Source organism: Staurois parvus, unplaced genomic scaffold, assembly GCF_062004578.1.
Source record: "Staurois parvus isolate SC_StPar_1 unplaced genomic scaffold, SC_StPar_1.0 ptg000779l, whole genome shotgun sequence".
NCBI classification, from domain to species: Eukaryota; Metazoa; Chordata; class Amphibia; order Anura; family Ranidae; genus Staurois; species Staurois parvus.
Window position 1 is genome coordinate 1,135,762 of NW_028318575.1, and position 13,537 is coordinate 1,149,298.

Sequence of the window (13,537 nt, forward strand, 5' to 3'; positions counted from 1 at the left end):
TCCCAGGGGCTTTTGTTGATCCAATAAAAAAAGTGGCTACAGTTCTAGGAAGCAGGTGGTCATTTGAGATGGAGATCAAGCCAAGGTTTCCAAACCCATAGAAATTTGTCCTGTGTATCATTAGGAATCACTGTCAACTTTTCATTGATGAGCGTTTCATGAACCTGTCTCCTAAAAAGGGAAGGTGTTTCCCACGACCTCGCAATGGTTTACTTTGTCACCATTAAAATATGGGTAATAAGGGTACATTCCCGACGAGTAGCGTTTGCAATCGGTGTTTGTAAAAGTGCTTCCCATGGATCCTTACGCAGGTTGATGCGAAGGACCGTATTGACCAGCGTATATATCCGTGTCCAAAGAGTCTGTGCTTTTAGTTTGAATTTTTTTAGGCTAAGCACATTTTCAGCAAGTACAGAAAATACCTCTTGATCCTGCCAGAAATTCTGTGTCCTTGTCACTATCAGTGAATTGGATTGATGTTGGGGTATCTTTCTGACCCTCATTTGAAAGAGTCCAGTTAAATGTGACAAACTGCTACTAACTATTTCTATGAATTGTTCTTCATATTATATCCCCTAGTCTGTAAGGTAGACATGTGCGATTTATTTTGTTATGAATTAAAAATTGAATGAAAGTTTCATTATTCAGGGTTTCAGATGAATCCAAATTTCTGGATCACAATAGTAATGAACTTCAACGAATCTGAAATAAATTATAACAAAAGAAATTATCCGAATTTGAACAGATTGCAATAAATACAGTATGGTATGAAAGTGAAATACGATGATGATTCCTACTAGCATAGAAATGAATACAATCGAAAATAAAAGGATAGAATTGAATAGTATAGAATCAAGCAGAATAGAACAGAATGGAAAATAAAGAATAGAAAAGAATAGCATAGAAAAAAATAGACTAGAAAAAAATAGAATAGATTTTAATAGAACAGAATAAAATAGAATGAATATAGCCATCTTCCAAAATTCTAATTTCGGAATTCAAATTTTGAAAGACGGTGATATTCATTCTATTCTATTTAATTCTATTCTCTTTTTTTTCTATTCTATTCTTGTATGTTCTGTTTTATTCTATTTTAAATTCTATGATCTTCTGTTCTGTTTTATTCTCCTATATTCTATTATATTCTGTTTTATTCTATTTTTTTATATTCTATTCAATTCTATAAAGCAGCCTAAGTAGAAATCATTCCTCATAAAAAGTGCAGCGCAAGGAATATCTACTGAGAGTGAGGTGAGATTCACTTGACTTGCAACAAGGGGGTGGGTTTGTTTATAACATATTATATTGTTCTTATAATATTTATTATTTATAGTGTTTTTGTCTCATGGGATATACTGCGCTGATTGAATTAGGTTGGTCATTTAAGTAGGAATCGTCATCTTATTTCACTTTTAAACCTTCATGTATTTATTGCATGTTTCCATTTTGAATTTTAGAATTCAAATTTACTTTCAGTTTTTTCGAATCAATTCCAAAATAACAAATATATGAAACAAATTTGATTATACGAAATGAATTCCAAAAACAAATCATTCTAAGATAACAAATTTGACGAAACAAAATTATTAACTTAACAAACAAAACCAAAGCAGAACGAAACCCATTCTTCTGTCGTGCACATCTTTAGTGTTAGGTGAAATTTCACTTTGTATGGCTGAAGAGCAGATGCTTAACCGCCTCCCGCCCGCCATATAAGGTAATGATGAGTGCAAGGTGGTTTTCTCGTTTTAGGAGGACGTCATATGACGTCGTCCCGTTCTAACCGCGCATGCACGGCTCCGGAAGCAGAGCAGAGCCATACAAAGCAGTGTGCTTACATAGCAAAGCACACACACAGTCTCATTGGAAAACAGCACACAGTTAACCCTTTGATTGCCCAAGATGTTAACCCCTTCCTGCCCAGTGCCATCAGTACAGTGTCAGTGCTTTTTATTAGCACTGATCACTGTATTGGTATTGGTGTCACTAGGGATGTCAGTGACACCAAGTCAGTTCCCCCCAGTGTCAGAATACCCGCCGCAGTCCCGCTATAAGTCGCTGATTGCCGCCATTACTAGTAAAAAACAAATAAAAAAAAAATTCCAGTATCTATACCGCCATTTGTAACACTATAACTTTCACGTAAACCAATTAATTTACACGTATTGGGATTTTTTTTTTAGCAAAGACATGGAGCAGAATACATTTTGGCCTAAATTTATGACGAAATGTCATTTTTTACATTTTTTTAATGGACATTTTTTAATAGCAAAAAGTCAAAAATGTTTTAATAGAAAAAAGTCAAAAATATCGTTTTTTTTCTCAAAAGTGTCGGTCTATTTTTGTTTATAAAATAAAATTAATATTGTTTAAAAAATTAAAAATCGCACAGGCTTTCAAATACCTCCGAAAGAAAACTCCATTTGTGGGGAAAAAAAGGACACAAATAAATTTAATTTGGGTGCAGCATTGCATGACCGCGCAATTGTCAGTTAAAGTAACGCAGCGCCATGTAAAAAAAAATGTTGGGGGGGGGGGTATCCTCTGGAGGGCAATGTCATTGAGAGAGATGAAAGCTGTTTGAGTTGAAGATACATGAAGTGAATTGTCCTACTCGTCTTCAAAGTAGGGCTGACTGTGGAGATCCTCCACTTGCGTTTCTGGTGGCCCGCTCCATGAAACACATGGGAACATATGTCACATGTCAGCCTTGGCTGCGGCTGGAACAGGAAACTGGGCAATTCTGCAGGTTACTGACAGAGCCGGACTGACAACTCATGGGGCCCCTGGGCAATAGGGGATCATGGGGCCCCTATGTCCTTGCCCAAACTCAAAAAAGCCTATGAAAAAGGTACCAGGGGCATCTCATGGGGCCCCCTGCTGACCCCGGGCCCTCGGGCAGTGCCCGAGTTTCCAAATTATCAGTCCGCCCCTGGTTAGTGAAGATAATGCCATATTGGGCCTTTGTTTTTTTTTTTCATCCCATCACACCACCAGTTTTGACCAGATGGTGGCAAATTATCCACACTCAGCCTGGTTGACCCCCCCCCCCATCCATGGGCCCCATAGCAGTCACCCAGGATGCTATGTCTCTAGTTGTCATTCTGAGCTGTTATCGGTGATGACCAGGGGCGGACTGACCATTTGGAAACTCGAGCACTGCCCGAGGGCCCGGGGTCAGTAGGGGGCCCCATGAGATGCCCCTGGTACTTTTTTCATAGGCTTTTTTGAGTTTGGGCAAGGACACAGGGGCCCCATGATCCCCTATTGCCCGGGGGCCCCATGAGTTGTCCGTCCGCCCCTGGTGATGACATGGATCCACTTCAAATCCACGTCTTCTCCTCCCTTGCACAGTCCTACAGATGAAATATCCAAATATTGTTCATTATAATATACTGATCTATATTGATCGTTGTATTGATCGATCTGTAAACCTCATGGAAATGTTTCCTCCGACAGAAGCCCGGCAGATGACACCACGGTGTAACAGACGGACAATCTGTTTTGTCCGGCATTCTTAAAATAGACAGGAAGCCAGTTAAATATACTACGTTACAACAAGCATTTGCACATTACTTCGGCTCACCGCCTGCCTGAGCCATCCCTTTAAATGGAAATGTACAAATATACCTCATTTCTGAGTAAGGATAATATTAACTTTGCGGTCACAAATGCACACATTTGCCAGCCCAGTAATTAAAGTGTATTTTCACTAGTTGCAAATTTTGATTTGTTATCACAGCTTTTGACTTATAGTTATACTTTATGTGACATTTTCACAAACTGGCAACTGGCTCTGCTGTATTTTCATTACAGCATTAAAAAAAAAAAAAAAGAAAAAAGCAGTTAGTAGGTTACCCCACTAGAGGGAGCAAATACTTAATTTGCAGCTACTCTGCTTCTCTTTTTAACAGCGGTTTTACCCCCTTCATGACCGGGCCATTTATTGCTATTTGGCACGGCGCTACTTTAACTGGTAATTGTGCGGTCATGCAAAGCTGTACACAAACGAATGTGTTGCATGTTTCCTCTTGTACCAAATTGTATTGTAACTGTAATGCACCTGCTTGGAGTTTGCATGTTCTCCCTGTGCCTGCATGGGTTTCCTCCGGGTACTCCGGTTTCCCCCTACACTCCAAAGACATGCTGGTAGGTGAATTGGCTCCTGTCTAAATTGTCCCTAGTATGTGTATGTATGAATGTAAGTTAGGGACCTTAGATTGTACACCCCTTGAGGGTTAGGGACTGATGTGAATGTACAATATATATGTAAAGTGCTGTGTAAATTGACGGCGCTATATAAGTACCTGAAATAAATAAATAATGTCTATCTTCATTTTGTAAATCGCTGTGCAAACTGTTGGCGCTATATAAATCCTGTATAATAATAATAATATCAATTGTTTCACACTAATAGAGCTTTCTTTTAGTGGTATTTGGTTACCATTGGGTTTTTTATTTTTTATTATATCAATGAAAAAAGAAGATTTTGAAAAAAATATATATTTCTTTTACTTTCTTCTATAAAACATCCAATAAAAAGTGTATAGTGATTGGTTTGCGTGAAAGTTATCAAAAATCTTGGTTGCGTGAAAGTAGACCACAGTCTACAAACTATGGTATATATACTGGAATTTTTTTTTTTCATACTACTAATAGTGGTGATCAGTGACTTCTAGTAGAACTGTGATAGTGCAGCAGGCAATCTGACACTAACTGACAAAGGGTGGGAACTGACTAAGTGCCACTGACATCACCAGTGACACTAATACAGTGATCAGTGACAATACTCTACATTGTCACTGTACTAATGACACTGGCTGGGAAGGGGTAACATTTAGGGTCATCAAGGGGCTAACTGTGTGCCTAACAATCTGTAATACACTATATTGCCAAAGGTATTGGCCCCGCCCTACAAATCATTGGATTCAGGTGTTCCAATCACCTCCATGGTCACAGGTGTATAAAATCATCACCTAGGCATGCAGACTGCTTCTACAAACATTGGTGAAAGAATGGGTCGCTCACAGGAGCTCAGTGACTCCAAGCGTGGTCCCGTGATAGGTGGCCACCTGTGCAATAAGTCTATTTGTGACATTTCCTGGCTACTAAATATTCCACGCTCAACTGTTAGTGGGATTATAACAAAGTGGAAGCAACTGGGAACAACAGCAACTCAGCCACCAAGTGGTAGGCCACGTCACATGACAGGGCGGGGTCAGCGCATGCTGAAGTGCACAGTGCGCAGAAATCGCCAACTGTTTGCAGAGTCAATAGCTAAAGACCTCCAAACTTGGTGTGACCTTCAGATTAGCACAACAACAGTGTGTAGAGAGCTTCATGGAATGGGTTTCCATGGCCGAGCAGCTGCATCCAAGCCTTACATCACCAAGTGCAATGCAAAGTGTCAGATGCAGTGGTGTAAAGCACGCCGCCACTGGACTCTAGAGCAGTGGAGACATGTTCTCTGAAGTGACCAATCAGCTTCTCTGTCTGGTAATCCGATGGACATGTCTGGGTTCCCAGGAGAACGGTACTTACCTGACTGCATTGTGCCAAGTGTAAAGTTTGGTGGAGGGGGGATTATGGTGTGGGGTTGTTTTTCAGAGATTGGGCTTTTTTTAAAGTTTATTCTTCAGATTTTTTTTAACATAAAAAAGTAATTTTAACATATATTTGTAAATGCATTCCAAAAATGTATATTTGTATTTTTAAAAATATTTTTCATATATTATGTAATAAAAACGCATTTCAACATGCAGTATATATATATATATGTATTTATTGAAATATATTGAATATGGCCAAAATTGTAGTATTTCAAATATATGTTAATATATTTGGGAAAAATATTTTTAAAATATATTTCAAATATATTTTTCTTCCATGTGGGCAGGGCAGCACAAAACCTAAATACACCACTGTCTTCACGGTGCTACCCTGCTGCTTCTACCAAAGCCCATGTTGGGTGATACACTTGATTGACACCCACCCAGACAGCTGATTGGACAGTGTAGGAGCAGCAGAATACTAATGTGATCCTCCTTCTTCTCACATACACAGTACTGTGCAGTACGGTGCTGCCCTTCTTCCTGTCTGAGCTCTGCTGTACAGGACATTTCAGGAAACATATTAGAAAACAAAATTCAGGTGCTTATACTCCCCCCAGGGACAACTCATGGGGCCCCCAGGCAATAGGGGATCATGGGGCCCCTGTATCCTTGCCCAAACTCATAAAAGCCTATGAAAAAGGTACCATTGGCATCTCATGGGACCCCCTACTGACCCCAGGCTCTCAGGCAGTGCTTGAGTTTCCAATTGGTCAGTCCGCCCCTGACTCCCCCCCCCCATTGTAAAATACATTTCATAAATAACTGCATGCATTGATGTTTGTTGGTTTTTTCGTCTTTCTCTAGATTCCAGCTTTATAAAAAATTACAGACATAAAATGAAAACTCCAGACATGAAATACATGATGCGGCATTTATTTTCATTAGCAATAATTTGGTGCTAGACATGTTTAATAAAGTTTGTGTCCGGCAAGAACCCGGAGGGAACAATCTTTTCGTAAAACGCTCGCTCTCTCGGTGAACCTTGACTGTGTTTACTTTATCGTACTGCGGCGAGCTCATAGTAAGCGAGCCTCATAAAGAGACCCATTCATACTCCTCCGTGAACCGCGGCCAATGTTCCCAACACACTGGCTTTCTTCATGCACAAATAGCTTTTAGATTGTCCCCCAGCATTGCGCCGTGTGCTCAGCGTCATACAAATGGGCGTGCTGGAGACCAACGTGCTAGTAATCTTTTTCTGCTTCTTAACCACTTGCCCTCCAGGACTTACCCCCCCCTTCCTGACCAGGCTATTTTTATTGTGTTACGGCGCTGCGTTACTTTAACTGACAATTGCGCGGTCATGCAAGGCTGCACCCATATGGAATTTACGACCTTTTTCCCCCACAAATAGAGCTTTGTTTTGGTGGTATTTGATCGCCTGTGCGGTTTATATTTTTTGCGCTATAAACAAAAAAAGACCGACAATTTTGAGAAAAAAAAATATTTTCGACTTCTTGCTATTAAACATGTCCAGTAAAAAAAATTTTGAAAAACAAATTTCGTCATAAATTTCGGCCAAAATATATTCTGCTCCATGTCTCTGCTAAAAAATAAATCCCAATGCGTTTAAATTGTGAAAACTCATAGCGTTTACAAATGGCGGTATAGATACTGGGATTTTTTTTTTCAATTTTTACTAGTAATGGCGGCGATCAGCGACTTATAGTGGGACTGCGGAGGGCATTCTGACACTGGGGGGAACTGACTTGGTGTCACTGACATCCCCAGTGACACCAATACAGTGATCAGTGCTAATAAAAAGCACTGATATCAGGGGCGGACTGACCATTTGGAAACTCGGGCACTGCCCGAGCGCCTGGGGTCAGTAGGGGGCCCCATGAGATGCCCCTGGTACCTTTTTCATAGGCTTTTTTGAGTTTGGCAAGGACACAGGGGCCCCATGAGTTGTCATTCCGCCCCTGACTGACACTGTACTGATGGCACTGGGCAGGAAGGGGTTAACATGAGGGGTGATCAAAGGTTTAACTGTGTGCAGGGAGTGTTTTACTAGGGGACGGTGTCCGTGTGCGTCACTGTAAGCACACTGCTCTGGATGTCTCTGCTGTGCACAGCCATCCAGAGCAGTGTGCCTGAGCTGACAGGGAGGAGAACTGTTTTGTTTACAATAGTTGTCCTCCCCATCGGAGATCCTCGGCAATCACCGAGCGCCGGTGAGTAATCACCAGATGGGACCCGGCGATTGACAGCCGCGGCCGCAAATGGCGGCGTGGCTAGGGCGCGCACGTGCCTCATGCATGCCCCCTACCCGGAAATGCAAAATCAGATGTATGTATATATATGTGATTTTGCACACCCGTGCCGCCATGTAGCAGTATTTCTGCTAAAGGGCAGATGGGAAGCGGTTTATCCCATTCAGGTGGAAGCGGAGTAATGTCCTGTCCAGGGGCGGACTGACCATTTGGAAACTCGGGCACTGCCTGAGGGCCCAGGGTCAGTAGGGGTCCCCAAGAGATGCCCCTGGTACCTTTTTCACAGGCTTTTTTTGAGTTTGGGCAAAGGACACAGGGGCCCCATGATCCCCTACTGCCCGGGGGCCCCATGAGTTGTCAGTCCGCCCCTGGTCCTGTCACTGCTTCTTCTACATCAATCAATCTGCCAGACAGGCCAGGACTTTGATTTACTTGTCGGGAAATGCTGTGCTGCACATTACTATGGCTGCTCCCAAAACTGGATAAATAATCCACTTGGCTGGGGAAAGCTTTTTTAGGTGTCCAGAGTCCCCACTCTGCCTCCATATTCCCCCTGCTGAATTTTCCAGCTGGTACTGGAGGAGCTGGAGAGAAACAGGAGCGCTTGAAGCAGCCTGGAAGGGGTGCCACCAAAATCTGGGGAGTGGGGGTGGGGGGGGGGGGTGCAGCTCACCCAACCACCCCCCTAGATCTGGCCATGATGACAACTAAGATTAGGATGGCTGGCATGCAGGGGCGGGCTGACAACTCATGGGGCCCCCGGGCAATAGGGGATCATGGGGCCCCTGTGTCCTTGCCGAAACTCAAAAAAGCCTATGAAAAAGGTACCAGGGGCATCTCATGGGGCCCCCTACCAACCCCGGGCCCTCGGGCAGCGCCCGAGTTTCCAAATGGTCAGTCCGCGCCTGCTGGCATGTGAAGGAGATGGGTTGGAATTTAGATGATGAGATGTGCCAATTATTTATGAGGACTTTCTTCTAATAGGGACACTATACTGGTTTGTGGTCAATTTAATTATGTTTTTTAAGTGATCCTGTTTTTTGCCCATACAGGGCCAGGCGGGCGACAGATTCTCTTATAAGCTACCCCCTATAGCATCTTATATTTACTTTCCCTTCACTCCCTTGCAGGGGCGGACTGACCATTTGGAAACTCGGGCACTTCCCGAGGGCTCGGGGTCAGTAGGGGGCCCCATAAGATGCCCCTGGTACCTTTTTCATAGGTTTTTTTGAGTTTGGGCAAGGACACAGGGGCCCGATGATCCCCTATTGCCCGGGGGCCCCATGAGTTGTCAGTCCGCCCTTTGCTCCCTTGCTGCTCTGTTAGCCACCAGGAATGGAAAGGCCTGTTGCAAACTCCAAAATAATCCCACTTGGAGCTTTTACAGGACTAAAAACGGTCTCCTCGGACCCATGTACGAACTGCAGGTCTGCAACACATGCAGGTCTTGTCCCTCCCCCAGCCTGTGACTGGACAGTGAAAAGAGAAGCAGCAGACTGATGAACTCATCTCTCTGTCACTCTGCTCTCTCCTACTATCAACATGCCCCTTATTAGCACATGAGCACTAATTGGCTCATTGTGCTGCTTCTTCTCCTCCCACTGTGAGCTCTGTTGTACAGTGAACGCCAAGAGGCTGTTACCAGGTCAAATTTAGTTACTAAGGTGTCATGTACACTGCTGTACACTCACGTTTAGGAGCTTTTGGCGTTTTTTTTACGAAAGCCGCTGAACTCAACTCAGTAAAAGCCTATGTGTCCATGTGCACAAAGGCTTTTACCAGAGTTTAGGGGCGGTTAAACGTTCATCTTCTGAAAGCAGAATAATCACATTCAGGAGAGGAACGTTTTGCTCAAAAACTGCTAAACGTGTGTAAACGCGGCTAAACGCAGATAAACGTTAGCTGCATTCAGTGCTTGGGCGTTTATCCATGTCAATGGAAAATACTCTGGCTGATCAAATTAATAAATGTCCAAGCTCTAAACGCGGGTAAATGCGGCTAAATGCTAGCCGCGTTCAGCCCTTTGGCGTTTATCCATGTCAATGGAAAAAAAATACTCCGGCCAATCAAACGAATACGTGTGTTTTTGCCGCATTTTTCTGCTGCCTGGAGAGTTTAACGACTAGGTGAGTTTAGGGGCAGCTAAACGTTCCTCTTCTGAACACAGAATAATCGCATTCAGGAGAAGAACGTTTTGTCCAAGAAGCATTAAATGCGGAAAAAACGCGTGTAAATGCGGCTAAACGCAGATACACGTTAGCCACATTCAGTACTTGGGCATTTATCCATGTCAATGGAAAATACTCTGGCCGATCAAATCAATAAATGTCCAAGCGCTAAACGCAGGTAAATGCGGCTAAACGCTAGCCGTGTTCAGCCCTTGGGTGTTTATCCATGTCATGAAAAAAAATACTCTGGCCAATCAAACGAATGTCCACATGCTAAACGTGGTACCACGTTTACGTGCATTTTTGTCGCATTTTTCTGCTGCCTGGAGAGTTTAATGACTAGATGAGTTTAGGGGCAGTTAATCGTTCCTCTTCTGAACGCAGAATAATCGCATTCAGGAGAGGAACGTTTTGTCCTAAACGTGGTAAAAACGCCTGTAAACGCAGCTAAATGTTAACCGCGTACAGCACTTGGGAGTTTATTCATATCTATGGAAAATACTTTGGCCGATCAAATGAATAAGTGTCCAATGCGGCTAAACGGTAGCCAAGTTCAGCGCTTGAGCGTTTATCCATGTCAATGGGAAAAAAAATACTCTGGCCAATCAAACGAATAAACATCCAAGCACTAAACGCGGTACAACGTTTACGCGCGTTTTTGGAGCGTTTTGTGTTTTTCTGCTGCCTGGAGAGTTTCATGACTAGGTGAGGTGTGTAAGGATGTCATAATGAATACAGAGCTGCATCAATGTGTGTATTTTACATCTGACCGGATTTCAGTTTTACATTTTGTGTTTTAGCTTGAAACGAACACATTCTTCGAGCAGCACAGTGAGAAGTGAATATATTAAACCATTTCTTTCTTTCTCTTTCAGAATGAAAAATAAATTTTGGTACTTTGAGTTCGGTACGTCTGAAACCTTCTCCGCAACTTGCAAAAAACTGCACGAAGCCATTGAGATAGAAGTAAGTCATTGAGTTGTTTATTGCAGTTTACAATCAGCACATTGTGCGGGGTAGGACATGCTTCATTTTCAAAAACATAAAACTTTCAAGAACATATACTTTTTTCAAAGAAGAAGTTAATGAAGAAGAAGTTAATGTGTGTCTGATAGTGCTCTTTCACACTTGCTTTGGTGTCTGATTGCTCTTCAGTGTTCAGATTGCTCTTCAGCAGGGTCGGACTGACAACTCATGAGGGCGCCGGGCAATAGGGGATCATGGGGCCCCTGCGTCCTCGCCCACACTCAAACCACACCCAAAAAAGCCTATGAAAGGTACCAGGGACATCTCACGGGGCCCCCTATTGACCCTGGGCCCTCGGGCAGTGCCCGAGTTCCCCAATGGTCAGTCCGCCCCTGCTCTTCAGAGAGCATTTGGCAGGCAGTTAGGAGGCGTTTTATCACTGCATTGCATTGCATGCGACAGAAAGGTGGAAATGTTGCTGGTGTAAGCAGATGGGAGCGGGACAACAGAAGATCCCATGTGTGGTCCTGACTAAGAAGAAAAATGAGCCCTCCTCCGAGTGGGAACACCAAGTGATGGACTGGTCCTCTCAGCACAGAGCCTGACATCAGTAAATGGTCTTTAGTCCACTAGGGTCTGAATGGTTGTGGTTGCAGCCCTTCCCATGGAAGGAATTATCTACCTCTGCCAGCATCAGACACATTTTCTGCAAAGATCTTTCTAGTTTGAGAGCCCCCTCTCTCTCTAACCCCCCACTCTCTCACCCCCTCTCTCTCTCATCCCCCTCCCTCATACCTCCCTCTCTCTATAATCCCCTACTCTCTCACCCCCTCTCTCTCTCACCCCCCTCCCTCTCACCCCCCTCTCTCTATAATCCCCCACTCTCTCACCCCCTCTCTCTCTCACCCCCTCTCTCTCTCACCCCCTCTCTCTCTCAACCCCCCTCCCTCTCACCCCCTCTCTCTATAATCCCCCTCTCTCTCACCCCCCTCCCTCTCACCACCCTCCCTCTAACTCCCCTCCTTATCTCACCTACCCCCACTTTTCCATTCTCTCTCTGCCCCCTTTATATCTCACCCCCTCCCCCACTTTCCCACTCTCTCTCTGCCCCCTCTCTCTTACCCCATCCCCCCTCACTCCCCCTCTTTCCCCCTCCCACGCTCACTCTCCCTCTCCCACTTTCTCTCTGTCCCCCCACCTCACTCTCTCTCCCTCCATCTTTCCTACACTTTCTCTGTCCCCCTCTCTCTCTCTCACCCCATCTTTCCCCCCCCCTCACCCCCTCCCTCTCTCTCCCTTCCTCTCCTCCCCCTCGCTCCCCCCATTCTCACACCCCTTCTCCCCCCCCCCATTCTCTCTCTCCTCCTTTTCTCTCATCTCCCCTCTCTGTCTCAGTCTGAGAGCTGTGTATGGAGGAAATGGTAGTGGACTTTGCTCGATAACAGGAGAGTAAAGTGAAGAAGGTATGAAGGTATGTGGAGAAGAACGATCATAGAAAGGTAGAGTAGGTATTGATAGAGAAGAGTGATAATGACCAGAGAGGGAAATGGCAGTGGATAGAAGGGAAGGAAAATGATTCAGAGAGGAGCGTGGCAAAGATGAAGGTAAAGGAGAATGTTTGGGGTACCGAGCATGCATTTATAGAGCAGAAGCATATATATATATATATATTGGGGCGGATTGACCATTTGTAAATTTGGGCAGTGCCCGAGGGCCCGGGGTCATTAGGGGGCCCCATGAGATACCCCTGGTACCTTTTTCATAGGCTTTTTTGAGCTTGGGCAAGGACACAGGGGCCCCATGATCCCCTATTTCCCGGGGCCCCATGAGTTGTCAGTCCGCCCCTGGTATATATATATATTGAGAAACTGGTAGTTGTCATTATTTGCTGGTAGTTGTCATTCAGCCTAAAATGCCCGGGCCTATTTTTTGTCCCAGTCCAGGCCTGTGTGTGATGGTGAGAGGTTCACAGACTTTTGATTCTATAGATCAGTGGTTCTCAACCTTCCTAATGCCGTGACACTTTAATACAGTTCCTCATGTTGTGGTGACCCCCAACCATGAAATTATTTTCGTTGCTACTTCATAACTGTAATTTTGCTACTATTATGAATCGTAATGTAAATATCTTACCTCCACTACTGCTGCTTTCAACACAGTAGCTGCTTTTTACAGAGTAGCTGCTTTCAACACAGCGGCTTCTTTCTATACAGTAGCTGTTCTTTACACATGTGTGACTGGTCCACATAAGTACATTATGGCGCCGACCCTGTGACATACACCTGTATTTGTACGGGGTGTATGTGATGGGGTTGGCGCGATGATGTCATCACGCCGGGTACTTGTATGTGGGTGTATCTACATGTGGGCGGACCCACCTGGAGACGAATAGAGGAGCGGTGTCTCGGTTCCTAAGACCATTGGAAATATGTGTTTTCCGATGGTCTTAGAAGACCCCTGTGAAAGGGTCGCTCGACCCCGAAACCCACAGGTTAAGAACCGCTGGTATAGTGTACCTCTCAAAGATTCCAAAAGTGCTCAATTCCTTGTGTAGCCACCCTGTCCTAAGCAGGAGTGG

At 44.2% G+C, this 13,537-nt stretch overlaps 1 protein-coding gene across 2 annotated transcripts in view; it reads left to right on the forward strand.

The window, feature by feature from the left end:
* The window catches only part of DGKB (diacylglycerol kinase beta), a 784,212-nt gene that overhangs the window by 585,766 nt on the left and 184,909 nt on the right, over window positions 1–13,537 (forward strand). For both annotated transcript variants that reach the window (XM_089654572.1, XM_089654573.1), the window contains one exon: window positions 10,869–10,959. In XM_089654572.1, the coding sequence (XP_089510698.1) occupies window positions 10,869–10,959 (91 nt within the window). The remainder of the gene's footprint in view (window positions 1–10,868; window positions 10,960–13,537) is intronic.